Source organism: Choloepus didactylus, chromosome 8 (genome assembly GCF_015220235.1).
Source record: "Choloepus didactylus isolate mChoDid1 chromosome 8, mChoDid1.pri, whole genome shotgun sequence".
Taxonomy (NCBI): domain Eukaryota; kingdom Metazoa; phylum Chordata; class Mammalia; order Pilosa; family Megalonychidae; genus Choloepus; species Choloepus didactylus.
The window spans coordinates 129,543,335-129,561,191 of NC_051314.1; the positions used below are offsets into that span (position 1 = coordinate 129,543,335).

The 17,857-nt window shown below is 44.2% G+C and overlaps 1 protein-coding gene across 1 annotated transcript in view; it reads left to right on the forward strand.

Moving 5' to 3' along the window:
• Positions 1–17,857, forward strand: part of LOC119542125 (maestro heat-like repeat-containing protein family member 1) — a 58,656-nt gene that overhangs the window by 19,596 nt on the left and 21,203 nt on the right. The window contains exons 11-22 of the mRNA XM_037846650.1: positions 5,199–5,303; positions 5,703–5,838; positions 6,317–6,414; positions 6,982–7,131; positions 7,952–8,106; positions 8,382–8,517; positions 9,239–9,432; positions 10,298–10,435; positions 10,582–10,729; positions 11,133–11,273; positions 11,638–11,811; positions 15,825–15,890. Of these exons, the coding sequence (XP_037702578.1) occupies positions 5,199–5,303; positions 5,703–5,838; positions 6,317–6,414; positions 6,982–7,131; positions 7,952–8,106; positions 8,382–8,517; positions 9,239–9,432; positions 10,298–10,435; positions 10,582–10,729; positions 11,133–11,240 (1,368 nt within the window). The 3' untranslated portion in view covers positions 11,241–11,273; positions 11,638–11,811; positions 15,825–15,890. The remainder of the gene's footprint in view (positions 1–5,198; positions 5,304–5,702; positions 5,839–6,316; positions 6,415–6,981; positions 7,132–7,951; positions 8,107–8,381; positions 8,518–9,238; positions 9,433–10,297; positions 10,436–10,581; positions 10,730–11,132; positions 11,274–11,637; positions 11,812–15,824; positions 15,891–17,857) is intronic.

Here is a 17,857-nt window from a genome sequence, read left to right on the forward strand (position 1 = left end):
AGGGAAATGCAAATCAAAACCACAATGTGGCATATCTAGGTGAAGCTTCTACAATTAAAAAAAAAAGTTAAAAAAAACCCCCACAATGATACCATTTCACATCCACTAGAATGACTACTATTAACAAAACAAAACAAAACAAAACAAAAAAACAGAAAATTACAAGTCCTGGAGAGGTTGTGGAGAAATAGAAACTCTCATTCATTGTTGGTGGGAATGTAAAATGGTGCAACCATTGTGGAAGACAGTTCGACTGTTCTCAGAACTTAACTGTATAAAATTACCACATAACCTGGCAATCCCACTTCTAGTGCAATCCCACTTTGGTTGCACCAAAGAGTTAAATGTAGGGACTTGAACAGATATTTGCTCACCAATGATCATAGCAGCATTATTCACAATTACCAAAAGGTGGAAGTAATCCAAGTGTCCACATTTACCACATTTGGATATACCACATTTGGATAAACAAAATGTGGTATATACACACAAAGGAATATTATTCAGCTGTGAAAAGGAATGAAGTTCTGATACATGTGACAATATGGATGAACAATGAAGACATTATGTTGAGTGGAATAAGCCAGACACACAAAAACAATATTGTATGATTTCACTAATATGAAATAATTAGAATAAGCACATTTATAGAGTCAGAAACTAGAATATATGTTACTGAGGTAGGGGTGGGAGTAGATAATGGAGAGTTTATACTTATATTGTATAGAGTTTCTATTTGGGTGATGGAAAAGTTTTGGTAATGGACGGTGGTAATGGTAGCACAACATGGTGAACATAACAGCACCAAGTTATATATTTGAATGTGGTCAAAAGGGGAAATTTTAGGTTGTATATGTGTTATTAGAATAAAATTTAAAAAAAAATCAAATACCAGACTGTACAACACAAACAGTGAAACCTAATGTAAATGATGTATATTCATGTCTTTCCTTAAATTTGGGAAATTTTCTGCCATTATTTCTTTGAATATTCCTTCTGCCCTTTCTCTCTTTCTTCTCCTTCTGGGCCTCTCATAATGCTTATATTGGTATGCATGATGGTGTCCCACAGGTATCTTAGGCTCTGTTCATCTTTTTCATTCTTTTTACTTTCTGCTCCTCTACCTGAATCAGTCCAATTGCTTTGTCTTCAAGTGCACTGATTTTTCTGCCAGCTCCAATTAGCTGTTGAACCCCTCTGGGAATTTTTTATTTCGGTTATTATAGTCTATAACTCCAGTATATCTGTTTTATTCCTTTTTAAAATTTCTATCTCTTTTTTGAGATTCTCATGTTGTTCACCACCACCACCCCCCATTTTCCAGATAACCTTTAGTTCTTCATTTTTTTTTATATATCTTTGAGCATATTGAAGATCATTTTTAAAAATCTTTGTCCAGTATGACTCTGATGGTTAGGTTCATGTGTCAACTTGACCAGGTGATAGTACCCAGCTGTGTGGTCAAGGAAGCACTGGCCTAACCATTGCTGTGAGGATGTTTGTGGCTGTTCATAAGCCAACAGGCTGGTTTATTAAATCATCAGTCAATTGGCTGCAGCTGTGACTGATGACATCACTGAAGGACATGTCTTCCACAATGAGAGAATGCAGTTGACTGGATTTAATCCAATCAATGAGTTGAAGACTTTTAAGTGAGACAGATAGAGGACCTTCACTTCTTCAGCTGCCTAGGGAAGCATTTCCTGAGGAGTTCGTCGAAGTTGCCTGTTCATTTCCTGAGGAGTTCATCAAACACGTGCATCAAAGTTGCCAGGTCGTTTCCTGAGGAGTTCATTGAACATTTTCATTGGAGTTGCCAGTTTGCTGCCTGCCCTATGGAATTTGGACTTGTGCATACCCACAGTTGCGTGAGACACTTTTATAAATCTTATATTCGTAGATATCTCTCATTGATTCTGTTTCCCTAGAGAACCATAACTAATACAGTGACCAGTGTCTGGTCTTCTTTACTCATTTCTGAACTTTTATCTTGTTCCTTTGGATGGGTCATCACTTCTGTGACTCATCTTTAGATGTTTCTTTGTCTTACAATCTTTTGTTGCACACTGTATAGTTTGATATTTTAATGTGTTAAATCTGGGATTTTGTCCTCTTCGTGTCTCTTCCTTAAGTTTGTATCCAGCTATTAATATGAGAGAGATTTCCTTGAGTGCCTGGAGTTAAAACAAACAAACAAACAAACAAACAAACAAAAAACCACCCCCCCACACACACACAAATAAACCAACACAAAAAACACCTTTCATGGGCTTTGCACCCTGGCTCTGCGTTGGCTGGTACTCTCCTTCTGAGTTTAGCCCTCGTATCAAGAAAATCAGCCCAAAGCAATAGTGAAGTGTAAGGTCATCTCTGTCTTTTCTGAGTCTGTGTCTTGTCTTGGGCTTGTGTTTGTTCAGAGCGTTAGGAACTCTCCTGTTTGCAGGAATTTTTATGTCCCCTCTACTCCCTATGCAGTAGACTTTCCCCCACTCCAGGGTGCTCTGTTGTATGTCTTCCAGCAGGTAATCCTTTGCCTCAGGCTGCTTCAGCTTAATTATTTCTTACACTGCTTTAGCTGTCCACAAGCTGCTTCTGCTTGCGAGCAAGTTCTGGAAGGATGAGCCAGAGGCGAGCTTCCTGTTTCAATCTTTTGGCTACCACCAGACAGATTTCACCAACACACAGGGACCAGTGTATACATAGGGGTTACTCTGCTTCCTCCGGAACAGGTCCAGGGTCCCACAATGGGACCACAGGGTGGCTCTGCACTGTGCCAGGGAGGGCCTGTGGGAGGGGCCAGCAAGGCTGCCACAAGCTTCTCCTGCCATTTTTAAACTTGTATTTTCTTGATTCAGCATTTGCTCAGTTACTGAAACCCTTTAACTGTTGTATTAGTTAGGGTTCTCTAGGGACACAGAACCAACAAGCGATATCTGTAAATACAAGATTTTATAAAAGTGTCTCATGCAACTGTGGGGACGCATGAGTCCAAATTCTGTCGGGCAGGCAGCAAACTGGCAATCCAATGAACTTCTCAGGGAACGCTTTGCTGGCTAGCTGAAGAAGAAGTGAAGATTCTCTCTCTTCTCCCTTAAAAATCTTCAACTGATTGGATTAAATGCAGCTGATTGAATTCTCTCATTGCAGAGGGCAGTGAGTTTACCTGCTGAGTGGGCTTAGAGAGAGAGGCCACATCTGAGCAACAAAAGAGGTTCTTCAGAGGAGACTCATGAGTCTCTTCTAATCTAAAGATTCCCTTTTTGTCATATTTTCCTTGTACTTCATATGTTGAAGAAACCCAAGTCATTTGTCCTGTAAAATTTCCACACTCTGGATTGTGGCAATTGTATGCTTTGGGGGTCAATTAATAGTTATATCTATTGATCAGATTTAGGTTCAATTTTGGGCGAGGCTATTTCGCAGGTAGTCTTGCCTTCTTATACCAAGAGGCACATAATATCTGGTTGTCTCTCTATTTGTGATGTCCGTAGGCTTTGATGATGGTTGCTTGTATTGATTAATTCATTCGTGGCTACAAATTGGTGACATTCTTTTTTTAAATTACCCTTTATTGAGATATAACTTGCTACAGTAAAGTGCCCAAATCTTAAGTGTACACTTGGATACATTTTCACATATATACACATCTGTAAATTCCAGTCATATAAGAATATAGATCATTTCCAATACTCAAAAAGGTCCCCTTTTGTCCTCTCCCAGTAAATGTCACCCCCTATGGTAACCACTATTATGACTTTTATTACCATAGATTCATTTAGGCTGGTCTTGAACTTTACATAAATGGAACTATATAGTATGGACTTTTTTGTGTCTATATTCTTTCTCTCAACATTGTATCTGTAATATTCATCCATGTTGTTTCATGTAGAATTAGATTATTCTTTTTTACTGATATATATTCCACTGAATGAACATACTTCAGTGTATTTATCCAAAATAATGATATTGTAATTTTGTCATTCTTTCTTTGTTTTTAGCTGAAATTCTTCTATAAACGGAAGTTACTTTATAGACTATTTGGTTACCTTGAGGTAGAGCTTATACAGTAAAGATGAGATAAATGCTTGATACTTTCCCTTTACCAGCTTTCAAAGTAATGAATTATTTCCTAGTATCCTTCAAAGGTGACCAGTGAGGGTTATTTCTCATATAATTTGAATTTAAAGTGAATTTTAAGATATTTTATGTGTTTTAAACAATTACAACTATTTTTCTTATTGATGCTTTAATCATTCCATCTTCAGTTAAATGGGAATCTCTTCAGGTTGATTCTTGCATTCTTTTAACATGATCCCAGAAGTCTTCAATAGCTCCCTTCCTTTTCAGTATAACAAGCAGATGCAGCTCATCTTGCATATTACCTGTCTGAAGCCTGGAGTCAGCCATTTCTCCAAGGAGCTCAGGTTCCTCTTAGTAGAAAATGGAATTTAGAGACCTCAGCCTTGATGCTGGGGTATTTCTTCAGAGTCTGGTTGTAAGGAAGTATTGCAGAGCACACCTGTACACAGAAGGAATTCCCGGAATTTAGGAAGGGTGCTTTTGCTTGCCAGTGTAGCATCAGTACTTTCTTGGGTTGGTTGTGGATCTTCTGGTCTTCCTTCTCAATTCTATTTTGCTGTTTGTTTAACTGCATCACTGGCAGATTGGTCTCTGTAGGTTGACACGTAGTGATGCGTTTTTGGATGGGTAGTATTTAGGGCCTATCATTTACCAATGGTGAGACACCTACGCTTTGGCTTTCAAATAGCAGTCATCCATAACTATATTTCTAAAGCAGATTTATACACAACTCACCCTTGAATTTGTAAATACATGATACTTCTTTGTTAACACCATATTCTTTTTTCTATGGAGGAGTGGGAAGAGATGTGTAGGAGAACTGTGGGTTATTTTATCCCAGCCCACCTGACTGAACTATAGTCAAACAGTTTGAGAGCCACTGCCTTAAACAGAAAGAAGAAAGTATGAATGGGAAGATTCCCATTCAGGAGTTTTCCATACTGGAAAAATGCCAGGCTTCTGTTGTCAGAGCCACATACAGTCTGCCTCACAATCAAAGAAGTCCTGCTCTCTGAAGTGTGATGTTGATGCTTTGCAGAAGCCAGGTTCATGGTTGTCTTACCGCCCCTTGGGATGCAGTTGAACCGGCCTCTGCTTTCCTTCTCTTCTCCCTCCAGTATCTGGATACATGGCTGAATTCCCAGAAGGACCATGAGCGGGAACGGGCCATGTGGTGTACTGCCCGGATTCTTGGCTTCACTGTGAAAATGAACAACTTCTATGTGAGCGGGATCCTGCCTTGGAGCCCCCTCTCTGACTGCCCTCATCCCCACCTTTATCCCAACCTCATCCCTCATCCTCACCACCGTCTCCCTGGCCCTTTCCTCCTCCCTGTCCCCCCACTCCTGCTCCGTCCTTTTCTCCATCCACCAATTCACTTCCATTGTACGTGGTTCTGCTTGATTCAGTTCAATTCAATAAGTGGTCACCAAGGTCACTCCCAAACTCTGATCCCATATGTCCTTTACAACCCAGAGCTCACCTGTCCGTATTCTTATTAACCCCACCAATCTCACTCTGCATGTCTCCGACACAGGCACCCCCTCCTCATTCTTTTCCTGTGATAACCCAGCCTAGGGGAGTGGCTGGGATAACACGTGACTTCCGGCTCTCCTCCCCAGACAGAAATTGAGTTCAGCCGGCTGGGGCGCCTGGTGAGGCTGCTGGCCATTCGCTGCCAGGACCCGGTGGACAACATCTGCTTCCTGTCTTCCCAGGCTGTCTACAACCTCTACTGCATCCTCCTGCTGCAGAAGCGTATGGAGAACCCTCTCTCTTCACTCTCCCTCCAACCTCCCACTTAGGCTGGCCATCCCCACCCATTTCATCCATTCCAGAAGCGTGAAAGCCACAAAGTCACCTGAGTATCTCATTTCTATTGAGGAACCTGGCCCGAGACATCTATGGATAGCCTCACAGGACAAACACCCAGCTCAGGAAATGGCTCTTTTGAGTTGTTTCTTCCGCTCTGGCTAAGCCCCACACTCGTGCCCAATTCTTTGTCTACTCTGAGGCAAGCAAAATAGGAGTTCCTTCCACATTCACTCTCACCATTCCTTATCTTCATGTCCATTCCTCTATTCCCAGCCCCAAGCGTACACTCCCCACCCTCCCCTGCCCTCTGGCTTAGTTCAGTAGGTGTGTCGGGCCAGGGCAGGGGTCCTGGAAGATGAGAAAGCGGAGCCTAAGAAGCCTTCGACGTGTCAGTGAGATGGGATTGGTGTCTTTGTTTCAGAGATGGGAAGGAAAAAACAGGGCTTGTGGGAAGAAGAGGGCAAGAGTGAAGTCTATAGTGCCAGTGTGTTCTACAACAACACCTTCAAGATTGCCAAGGTGAGGGGTAGGGCCAGAGACAAAGAGGGGAGAGCCTGGGCCTCAAGATTATAGACCCCTTGGGTGGGACTCTTCCATCCCATCTTTCTTCCCCCTCCGTTGCAGCATGTGACATTTTTCTTTGTTATATCCTGCCTGATTTAAGTCATAGTCCAGGAGATTACCACTTACTCCTCCTTGAGCATCCTGAATCCGAATCCTTCCCTATCACCCATCCCCCCAGAAGCATTTCTTTCACGCTAATCATTCTTCATCAGCAATGTGTAGACTCAATCCAGGCCTCAGAGATGTCATGAAGGACTTAGCTCCAGCCCTTCTCTCCCAGCTCTCCTCCTTTGCAGTCCTGGGGTCAGTGTTCTCTCCTCCCATCCCCATAGACTCTGTTCCTGTTGCAGGTGTCCTCTAGGAGTGAGGCAGACAGCAAAGGCCTAAGACAAATGTGTGTCTTGCTCTCCAGAGAACCTTTTTGTTCTCTGCCCTAACCAGGAAGACTACACAGGCTGACTCAGGCAGAGAGGTGGGTGGGGGCAAACCTGGGCATGTCCAGCTGATCCCACCCTGTTACAGGCATTTGCAGAGTACTTCACCCAGATCCAGGTCAGCACCCTTGTGTTGATGGCCATGGAGGGCTTGACCGACAGCAGGGCCAAGGTGTCCCTGGCTGCAGCCCAGCTGATGAGTGCTGTCATGAAAGAACGGGGCAGGGACATGATAAAGGTATAGTGTAGTTGCAGCAACAGCCCAGGAGCCCTGGGCTCTCTTCTGAATATTTCTAACTAGTGGTAGGGCCTGGGGCAAGTCCCTTCTTCTCTGTTGGCTCACTCACTTCTACCATGCAGGTTGAACTAACCCTTCTCTGTGGATCCCCTGAGCTCTGAAATTTGTAATCTAAGCTCATAACTGCAACACCTCCTCTCCTGGGGGTTGGCTCCCCAGTTGACAACAGCCCTGGGCATGGGTATAAGCAGTTGGAGGGTCTAGTAGCCAAAGCCCAAGGAAGCACTGTTGGGGGGACTCACTCTGCTTTCCTGAATCCCCCAATATGCATTGCCTTCGCTCATTTATGGAGTAACCTAGCCCAAGTACCGGAAATGGTGCTACACCCAAATGGGCTTTCCAGGAGCACATGCATTGGTCTGAGGGCCAAGGCAGAACTTTAAGTACCCCCCATCCAATGCCAACTGTCCCTGCAGTTTCATGAATTGAAAGCTGGTCCCAGCTGAGAGAAGGGCTGAGGTGTCTCCAGGGCTTTTGTCTTCCCTCCCGGTGGGTCTTTTGCCTGCTGACCAGCCTGGGAACTCCCCTCTGGACTTTGGGGCTGTGGGAAGGCATTTGCTGCAGGGGACCTTGGCACCAACTTCTGGAGCTCCTTCTGTGGCCCCCCCACTGGTCTAGCCTCTTTCACTCCAGAACTCTGCCTTGATGAAGGAATCGCCAGCAGGATTACAGCTTGGCCCCCTGGGTTTGGGGAGCTGGTCAAGAGAGCGGAGGAGGTAGAGAAGGAGCTACTGAGGCTTCTTCCGTCTCTGTCCTGTAGATCGAGGAAGTTGTGGAGGGCATCCTCGAAAGGCTCAACTCACAGCTGGAGCCCAGCACCAAGGCGGAGACCCTGCAGGCCATGTGCTCGCTGGCAGGCAACAACGGTGAAGTCGTGGTTCCCATGCTGCTCAGCAGGCCCCTGCCGTGGGACAGGTGCCTCTCCTACTACCCAGGAGCAGTCCTCCAGCCCAGCCAGCCTTCCTCTGGCCCACCCCAAGCCCAGCATAAAAACCACTGCACAGGGATGCTCTCTCTTTCTCTCTCTTGTCTAACCCAAATCAAGCTTCATCTCCGTGTTCTCTGGCCGACTCCTCTTGGGTCTTACTCCCTCTAGGCCCCAAGAACTGGCTCTTCATGGGCTGGAGACCAGACTAGTGCAGGAGCTTGCTCACCAGGACCCATGACCTAGCTGTCCCTGGGTCCTGCAGAACCATCCTGGCCATATGGAAGGCGTTTGGCACCCAGCGAGAGACCACGCTGAACGTCCTGCAGCTGCTCATCAGCATCCTAGAGAAGTACCACCCCAATCTGGAATCCCAGGAAATGGCCTTCCAGCCTGTGGCGGTCAGTACCTGGGAGGACAGGGGGCATAGGACTTATCATCCCGGGATCTTGGGGACAGAGCCCAAGATCGAGGGCATCTGAGGGGTGGAAGCAGGTCTTGAGGAGGGGCCAAGAAGATAGAGTTATCACTGGACTCTATTAATCCTGTATATTAGATGGGCACCTTGACCTCTTTTTTGCATTTTTATATCCAAGAAATGCATGATGTAGAGAGGGCAGGTTTCAGTCCCATTTTAAGGACAAGGGAATTGGCGTGCAGAGTTAATCAGCTTTCTCTAGCTCCCAGTTCTGGTACTGGCACTCATTTTTTCTACAAAAGATGGAATCTGGATGTGTGGCTTGGGGGAAGGGATGGAGAAGGAAATTCAGTGGCCTGGAATGGGTGTAGAAAAAGTACACCAAAAACCATTCTCTGCTGAAAATTTAGAGTCAACCCCCTTTTCATTTTTGATGTCAGGGGAGTAGACAAGAAAGCAGATTGTGTGTGTGTGTGTGTGTGTGTGTGTGTGTGTGTGTGTGTGACACCCCTCATTTCCTTAGGGATGGGCTGTGGTCTCAAGCTCAAATCAGAGTGAGCTGTGCCCTTTGGGCAGTGACGGGGAGGGACAGTGTTTTGGAGACTCCAGCTTCTGCTTTCAGTGTGAGGGATGCCGGGGCACTTTCTGACTGTGCCCAGGCCTGGTCAATTTTGCTTCCTCCGTTCTACCATGTCCTCTTCCAGGTGACCTGTGCCTTGTGTGAGATGCTGTCGGGGTCCCTGTGCCACGAGGCTGTCCAGGAACTCTACCCTCGGCTGTTGATTTCTGTGCTATGTCATCTCTACTGGGTGATTGAGCAAAACGCCCCCCAGAAGATGGTGGTGTACAGCAAGGAGGGGGTCCCAGGCAGCAAGAGCAAGCCCTTTGACCCCACTAGGTAAGCCTGCTCCCCAGGTGACAGAGGAACACAATAGTCAATTCGTGAGGGCCCTGGACAGCTAGATGCTGTAGGGAGATGCTGAAAAAGGGAACAGTGGAAGAGGGGGGATCGAACATAGATGTGGGCACTGCAGCATCATGTACTAGAATATTCCCATGATTTTCAGTTTCTCACGATGATAGTGTTTTGCTAATCTTTGTATTGCACACACTGTGTGCTGACTCAGACACCTGCTCATATCCATGTTTATAACTCCACACATGAAGAGGTTCAATTAGATGTTCAATGATGAGGGCAGGACCACGTCTACGTCCAATTTTGGCCATTTCAATTGGTCTGGTTGGCCTCTGGCTTGGCTTTGTCTCTAGCTGTGTCATCTTGTATAAGTCACTGCTGGAATTCTGTTTCCTCCTCTGTAAAATGGGGATTGGACTCCTAAATAAGTAGTCATCATCCTTTTAATTTTTTAACCCCAGACCACTTTATTCAAGTGAAATCTTCTATGAAAATGAAAACAAATAAAATCGGTAAAGCAGAGATATTCTGATTTGGTGGGTGTGGAGGTGAAGAGAGCTCCTAACCCTCCTTTTGCACCCCTGAGAGCAGAATGGCGGAAATCAAATTCTGTCCTTTCAGAGGACTCTGTGGTTGGACAAGGGTCAGGTTGAAGGGAAGAGTGGATGTGCACTTAGACATGGGTTCCATAGAGCCATGGCTTGTGGTCAGCAGAAAAGCAGAACGCAGCTAACAGAATGAGGCATTATCTCCTGGTTAATCAACATAGGAGTGCAAACCAGGATATAATGCTGTGTGCACCCTTCTGTCATTTTCTTCTCACAAACTCAATGGTGGTGGCCTTTAGCTGTGCCCTGGAGGCAGTGAAGCTGGTGATTTTGGCTGCTGAATATGAGAAAGTGGTGGTCTATGCAAATGAGCATCGCTGCTGGGACCTTCTGTCCTGCCCTAAATTTTACTACATAGGGATCATGGAGCTGACAAGGTAGGAGCATTTCTCTGGCACCCCCGGAAACTCTCTAGCTGCCTGACCCCAAATCTCCCAAGTCCCAGCCCTCAAATATAGCAACCTTCAACTCTCCCTTCCCCACCTTCCAGCCCTCTGGTCCCCTGATTCCCACTCTTCTCCAGCAACCCCTGGCCTCCTATGTCCCATCCCAGTGGCATTGTGAAGAACTGTGAACCCTGCATTCTGCACCGAATCCTGAACCATGTCAGGAACCTGCTCTACAGCTTGGATAATCATTGGAAAATCCTGGCCAGGGCCTTCTATGCACAGGTGAATACCTTGAGAGTGGTCAGCAGCCCCAATCAATTATTCCCTGCAGTGGAGGAACTTGCCCTAGAAAGGAGAAAAGGAAAGAATAGTATCAAGCCATCTAAAATGCCCATCCTGACACTTCTGGGGTTAGAAGAGGCAGGGAAATCCTAGGAAGGGGGTAGCAAGTCTAGTCCTCCCAGAATGATCCATGGATCCAGCACCTGGCTCAAAATGCAAGCCTTATCAGCATTATCACCTAACTCCTTACCTTTAGTCTCCATCTCAGGTGCACAGATCTGCCACTGCTCTCGATGGGACACAGTCCTTAACTGAGTGTGGGGCCTGAGGGAAAGCTAGGGTGGGGACTGGGTACCCAGGACCTTTTCTCCATCTGAAGCCATAATCTCCCTCACCCCCACAGCTCCTCTGGCACCGATCGGTGGCTCAGACCCTGGGGCAAGACTTTATGGGAAATCTAATCAAGTGGATCAAGGAACCCAATCTCATCATGAAGGAAGTGGGGCTTTGAGGAATCAGTAACCTGGCACTGCACCCAGGACAGGTAAGAGTGGGGAGGGGCAGGGAGGGCAGGGAAGGTGAGGACCAAATTCAAATGAAGTGTTCGCTGGTGAAGCATTTACTCTACTTCCCTTGGGGCTCTTAGTCAGCTAGGCCTTAGTGTGTTCCCTTATCCCCCATCCCAAGACTTCACAGAATCCAATTTCTAGTCTATAGAAGTCTATAGACTTGTTCTCAAGTATTTCCAAACCTTCTGAGCACCAGCCTTCTACTTCCTTGGTACGCCCACCCCCAGAGCCCCCATGTTCAGTTTCTCTTAGGCACCATCTGTCATCTGTCAGAATCCTCTCCCCAGAGTGTTGAGTGATCCCCAGGATGGTGAGTGATATTTGCTTTCTTCCACATAGTCAGAGATTCTTCAGAGCCAGGTTCCGTTCTTGCGAGGCTTCCTGAAGGATGAGGTGCGAGTGACCGTGCAAGCAGTGAAGAGTCTGCGAAACATCATCTGCCACGGGCAGGGAGAGGACATCAAGGTGGTCTTTTGTGGCATCTCCAAGCAACTGCGTCCACTCCTCAATGATGTATGAGCCGGAATTCCTAGGATGAGTTGGGTACAATATGGGCTGGGGCTGAAGATTAACCGTGGAGGCTGAACTAAGGGCATTGCGATAGGGCTAAGGGACTATGGTTGGAGGCTGGAGAAACTGAGAGGCAGAAAAAAGGTGACTTGGCTACTTGAAGCCATGCCTAGGACATGTCCCACATGTCTTCCTGCTTCCATACGTGGTAGCACACATTCATTGTCTTAGCCTCATACCAGAAGTTCCCTGAAGGGGCTACTGGAAAAAAAAAAAAGGTGACCATTGATATGAAATTGTTTCTGTCTCCAAGTGAAGAGTGAGGAGACTAGTGACTCCTTCTCCCAAACAATACAACTACCTTAGAATGCTAGGACCCTTTGGGCAAGAACCCAAAGCCTTGGAAATTTGAATTCCCCGGACCAGTCCCAATCCACCCGAGGTCTCATCCTCCTTACAGATCATGGAGTTTTAGAGATGGAAGGGACACAGAGTTACCTGGACACATGCCTGTAATACTCCCTTTCTGGCATTTGTGGCATTCTCATTTTGAGAACCTTGGATTTGAATTCTTTTTGTATGGGTCTCATCTCCTTTGTGAGCCTAGACATTCTATGACACTCCATGGCAGGGTCAATGTCTGATTCATCTATCTTATGGTTACTTTTAAAATTCTACGTGTATTCCTGACTTCACAAAATCCAAAGATGATAACTCTAACCTCCACCCAAACAAGAGAAGAGTTACACAGATACATAAACTGTGTTGTCTTTATGTCTGTAAACACAATGCAACCAGTGTACTTCACACATGGAGAATGTGATGTGGGAGGTGGAAGCCAGCCAGGCAGGGCCAGAGGGAGCCCACCACCTCCCCATCACCATTTTGCTCTTCCTGGCAGGAGAGGGACCAGGTGAGGATCTCGGCCACCTCTGCCCTGGGCCACATGCTACATCAAATTGACAAATTCAAGCCTGGACCCTCCATCCGAAAAGAGATCTATACTTTTCTAGTCCCACTGCTGCTCAGCATTCAGGACAACAATACTGATGTGGTGAAGGTACTGTCCTGCCAGCCTCAGGCCTGGTTCACACCCTCCCTTTCTGCTGGGCTATGTTCCCTTCACTTTGGCTCTTTTCCATGATCCCAGCCTTGGATGTACCTTCTATACCCACCTCTTGGGGTTGGTTCTAAGGACTTTTATCCTCTCTTTGGTGCCATTGTCTTATCCTGATATGGTTCTGTTCCCTGATGCCATATATGTCCCTTGCCATGAAGAAGGACCCATGTTTCACCTGACCCCAGCCACTGTACCCCAATCAAGCCCCATGAGGACTAGCTTCATGTCCTTCACTTAGCCTCTTGGCCGAGCTCTGCAGAGTTATAGAAGTAGGGTTTGGGGGATCCCCTTCTCTCCATTCCACAGGCCTGTGGAGGGGCCCTGACAGAATGGACTAATGTGATTGGCTGGTCATCACTCACACAGACATTCCGGCATACCACCCTTAGTGATCACATCCAGGTTTTGGAAGAAACATGCAAACACCTGGTGAGTGAGGGTCTCTGGGGGAAGCCAGGTCACAATATTCATGCTGGGGACTCAATAGTAGGCTAAGTGAGCAAGGAGGGGAGGGCTGACAGAGGATATATTCCTTCAATTCCTTGATTCTCATTCTTTATCGTCAGCAAGCTCTGAGAACCCACATTTGGGATGCCACATGTGCTCCTCCTAGGATCCCAGTCTCAGCCTTCAGAGACCACGGAGGTCATGTCAGGCCAGTGGATGGTGATAGGACAGAGGTCTTTTGGAGAGCCAGTGGGAAGACAGGAGGCAGGAGCTTTCAGGATTCAGTCTGTAGTTGTGTTGTCAAGAGATCATGGCTAAAAAAAATAAATAAATAAAAAATCATGGTTCCTGTGAAGTCAAGAAAGGCCAGAGAGCAGGAGCCCTTGTAGAAAAGTAACAAATTAAAGGCTAAACAAATAGATTAGGAATGACGTAAGTTCAGGAATGCCATTGGGTGATCAAAGTTTTGGTGCATCTTCACATCAGAAACTGAGAATAAGTCACGTTAGGAATCTGACTGGATGGGCCAGTTAAATCATTGGAAATGAGAATGTGTGGATGAGAACCCGGTCATTCTAATGTTATGAATCCCTTACAGGGTTCAAAGTTTAGAAAACACTTTCACATCTCATTGGAGCCTTACAATTACATGAGAGAGGTTGGGTGTCTTTTCTTTCTTTCTTTTTTTGGAGGTAGGGGCAGATTGTATTCAACTCTACAGATGAGAAAACTGCAGCCAGTAAGTGTCAGAGCCAGTATTCAAAACTGGGTCTCTTGGCTCGATGTCGGTTGTTTTCTGCCTTATCTTGTTGATGCCATGGAGTGAAAGTCTCTTTATGAACTTCTTGCTGGGCCTGCACTGTTTCTGGGAGTGGGGTGGGTGGGGCAGGAGCGTCTGAGTCTATGGGTTCAAGCAGTTTAAGCTGGCTGCACAAGAAGGTGAGAGGGCCACGGCTCTGAGGTCTGTAATACAAAGTTCCCAGGAACCCCCCTCTCCTGGTCAGCACCACCCCTCTTTGGTTCTGCAGGTGAACACAGGCAGAACACAACTTGTTGGGGAGTTACTATTCCAGAGCTTTGGCTTCCTGAAGAGCCCTCAGCCCTTCCTCAGGGCAGCCGCAGTCACTTTCATAGGTAAGGCTGGCTCTCCTAGCACCCAGGCCTCTGGCCTCCAGCAGGGGCCTGCCCTTGGCCTTCTGCTAAAGGGCTAAGCCAGGTCACCTCCTTTCCTGGTGAAGCAGGTCACCTCCTTTCCTGGCTTTGACCTGATTAGAGAGGTTGCTCTGTGACCAGGCCTCAAATCCTCCTTTAGAAAGGCTGGGGGAGGAAGGAGTAGGCTGTGTTTCTTTGCCCCAACCTTCTGTGAGTCCACAGTCTGGGCTCTGCTTTGAGGAAAAGAACCATATGCATTTGAATGGGGAACAAAACTATCATTTTCGCTGGAACTCTATTGATTTTCCAAAATGTTTTTGTTTCAAACTTTAATAGTATTTATTATGTGTTAATGTTAAAAAATTTGAAAATTTCAGATTGGCAAAAATAAGAAAATAAAAATCACCAGAAATAATTTTGCCATTTGGCTATAACCTCTGCTAATATTCTGGAGTCTTTTTCCTAAGAATATACTAGACACACACATACACACACACATGCAACATACAGACAAATGCATTTTCCAAAATGCAGATAATTTAGTAGTTTTTCCCTTCTGTCTTGCAAAAACATTATATGTTCTTCAGCATTATTTATAATGGCTGCATATGCATTCCATTTCATGGATATATGTATGAAACACGCTCTAGTTAATCAATCCACATTTTTTAATATTGTTACTGTGTCCTTTTTTTTTTTTTGTAAGCAGGGACGCAGATGGTTACACACCATCAAGATTATTTTGTTAAGATAAATATCTATAAGTGGAATTGCTGGGCCCAGTGGGAATGCAAAATGTTAAAGATTTTGATGTTTATTGCCAAACTGCCCTCTAAAATAGTAGAATCACTTTCTCCTCTGGTATCCAGTCTCCAGACATTTGCCAAACCTGGGTAATATTTTAAAAATCATTTCCAATTTGTTAGGTGAAAAATAGTGTCTTCGTATTGTTTTGATTATTGGTATTTTTTATCAGCAGCAAGGTTGAAGATGTTTTCCTATGTTTGTTGGCAATGTGTGTTTCACTTTTGCAAATTAATTGCTTCATGCCCTTTGCCTATCTTTCTATTAGTGTAGGAACCCCATGAAGTCTGACATCCAGCTCATGCTCTCCTGTCATTGGCCAGCAATATTTTTCGGGGCACAGCTGCTCTGAGAGTTGTTCATTTACTAAGATACTGACATCTAGGCCGCAAGGCATCTTCTAGATACATTTCTTGCTAGGACTGGTTTACAATGTCCTTGTTCACTACTGGGCTTGGGGCGAGGGAAAGACTTTACATCTGTCCTCCTTTAGGATTGACAGCTAAGCGGTTAAACCTGAGTCACATACATAAGGATGACGTGGACCTCTTACAGAAAGGTGAGTCTGGGTCTTGGAACTGGGTTCTGGGTTTTGTATGCAAGGGGCTGGGCAAAATAGAAACAAGGATGGGGATATTCCTTAAGGAAATGGTTCATTATTTTAAATGAAGTTTATTTTTCCTGTTATAAAATGTACTATATGAAAAAAGTAAATGGAGAACAGTAGGAGGAAGAAAATAAATTATCCATTGTCCTATTAGTTAGATAGAAATCTGGTAACATTTTGTGTTATATCCTTCCAGTCACTGAACATTAGATGCACAGGTGTTTATGTTACAGTGGTGTTCAAGACACATGCAGTCCATGCCCCCAAAAGACTTTCCGTTTTTTTTTTTTTTTTTTTGCCCCTTTTCAATTGGGTTATTTGTCTTTTTATTACTGAGTTGTAAGAGTTCTTTATATAGTCTCCATCTGAGTCCCTTATCTGGTATGTGATTTGCAAATATTTTCTTCCATTCTATAGATTTTCCTTTTACTTTCTTGATGGTGTTCTTTGAAGCACACACAAGTTTTTAATTGCAGTGAAGTTCTAATTTATCTGTTTTTCTTTTGCTGCTTGTGCTTTTGGTGTCGTATCTAAGAATTCTTTGCCAAATCTAAGGCAAAGATTTAACCCGGTGTTTTCTTCTAAGAGTTTTATAGTTTTAGCATTTACATTTAGGTCTTTGATCCATTTTGAGTTAATATTTTGTGTATGGTGTGAGTAAAAGGTTTATTCTTTTGTGTAAGGCTATCCAGTTGTCCCAGCATCGTTTGTTGATAAAACTATTCTTTCTCTGTTGGAAGTCTTGGCACACTTGTTGAAAAATCAGTTGACAGTAGATTTATGGGTTATCTCTAGACTCATACTTCTGTTCCATTCATCTGTATCTTTGTGTCTTGATTATTGTTGCTTTGTAGAAAGTTTTGAAATCAGACAGTGAGAGTCCTCCTGCTTTCAAGATTGTTTCGACTATTCTGTTTCCTTTGCAATTCCATATAAATTTTAGAATTCACCCTGCCAAGTTCTACAAAGACACCTGGGATTTTGATAGAACTTGCATTGAATCTGTAGAACAGTTGGGGGATTATTGCTGTCTTAACAATGTTAAGTCTTCCAATTCATGAACATGGGATGTGTTTCCAATTATTTAGATTTTCTTTAATTACTTTCAACAATGTTTTGCAGTTTTCAGATGATAAGTTTTGCACTTTTTTGTTAAATTTATTCCTGTTTTATTCTTTTGATGTATTGTAAATGGAATTGTCTTATAATTTCATTTTCAAATTTTTCATTGCAAATGTATAGAAATGTAAGTGATTTTTGTATATTGATCTTGTATATCCTGCAATCATGCTGAACTTGTTTATTAGTTCTAATAGTTTTTATTGGCTTCCTTAGGATTTTCTATATAGAAGATCATGTCCCTGTAAATAGATAGATTTGCTTCTTCCTTTCCAATCTTGGATGCCTTTTATATCTTTTTCTTGCCTAATTGTCCTGGTTAGAACCTCCAGTACAATGTTGAATAGAAGTCTTAAGGGAGGACATGCTTGTCTTTTTCCTGATCTTATCAGGAAAATATCCAGTCTTTGACTATTTAAAAAAATTTTTTTTCAATTTTATTGAGATATGTTCATATACCATACAGTCATCCAAAGTGTACAATCAGTTGTTCATGGTACCATTATATAGTTGTGCATTCATCAATACAATTTTTTTAACATTTTCATTACCGCAAAAAAAAGAATAAAAATTAAAGTAAAAAAGAACACCCAAAACATCCCATCCTCCCCCATCCCTCCCTATTATTCATTTACTTTTTGTCCCCATTTTTCTACTCATCTGTCTATCCACTGGATAAAGGTAGCGTGAGTCACAAGGTTTTCACAATCACAGGGTCACACAGTATAAGCTATATAGTTATACAATCGTCTTCAAGAATCAAGGCTTCTGGGTTGCAGTTCAACAGTTTCAGGTATTTC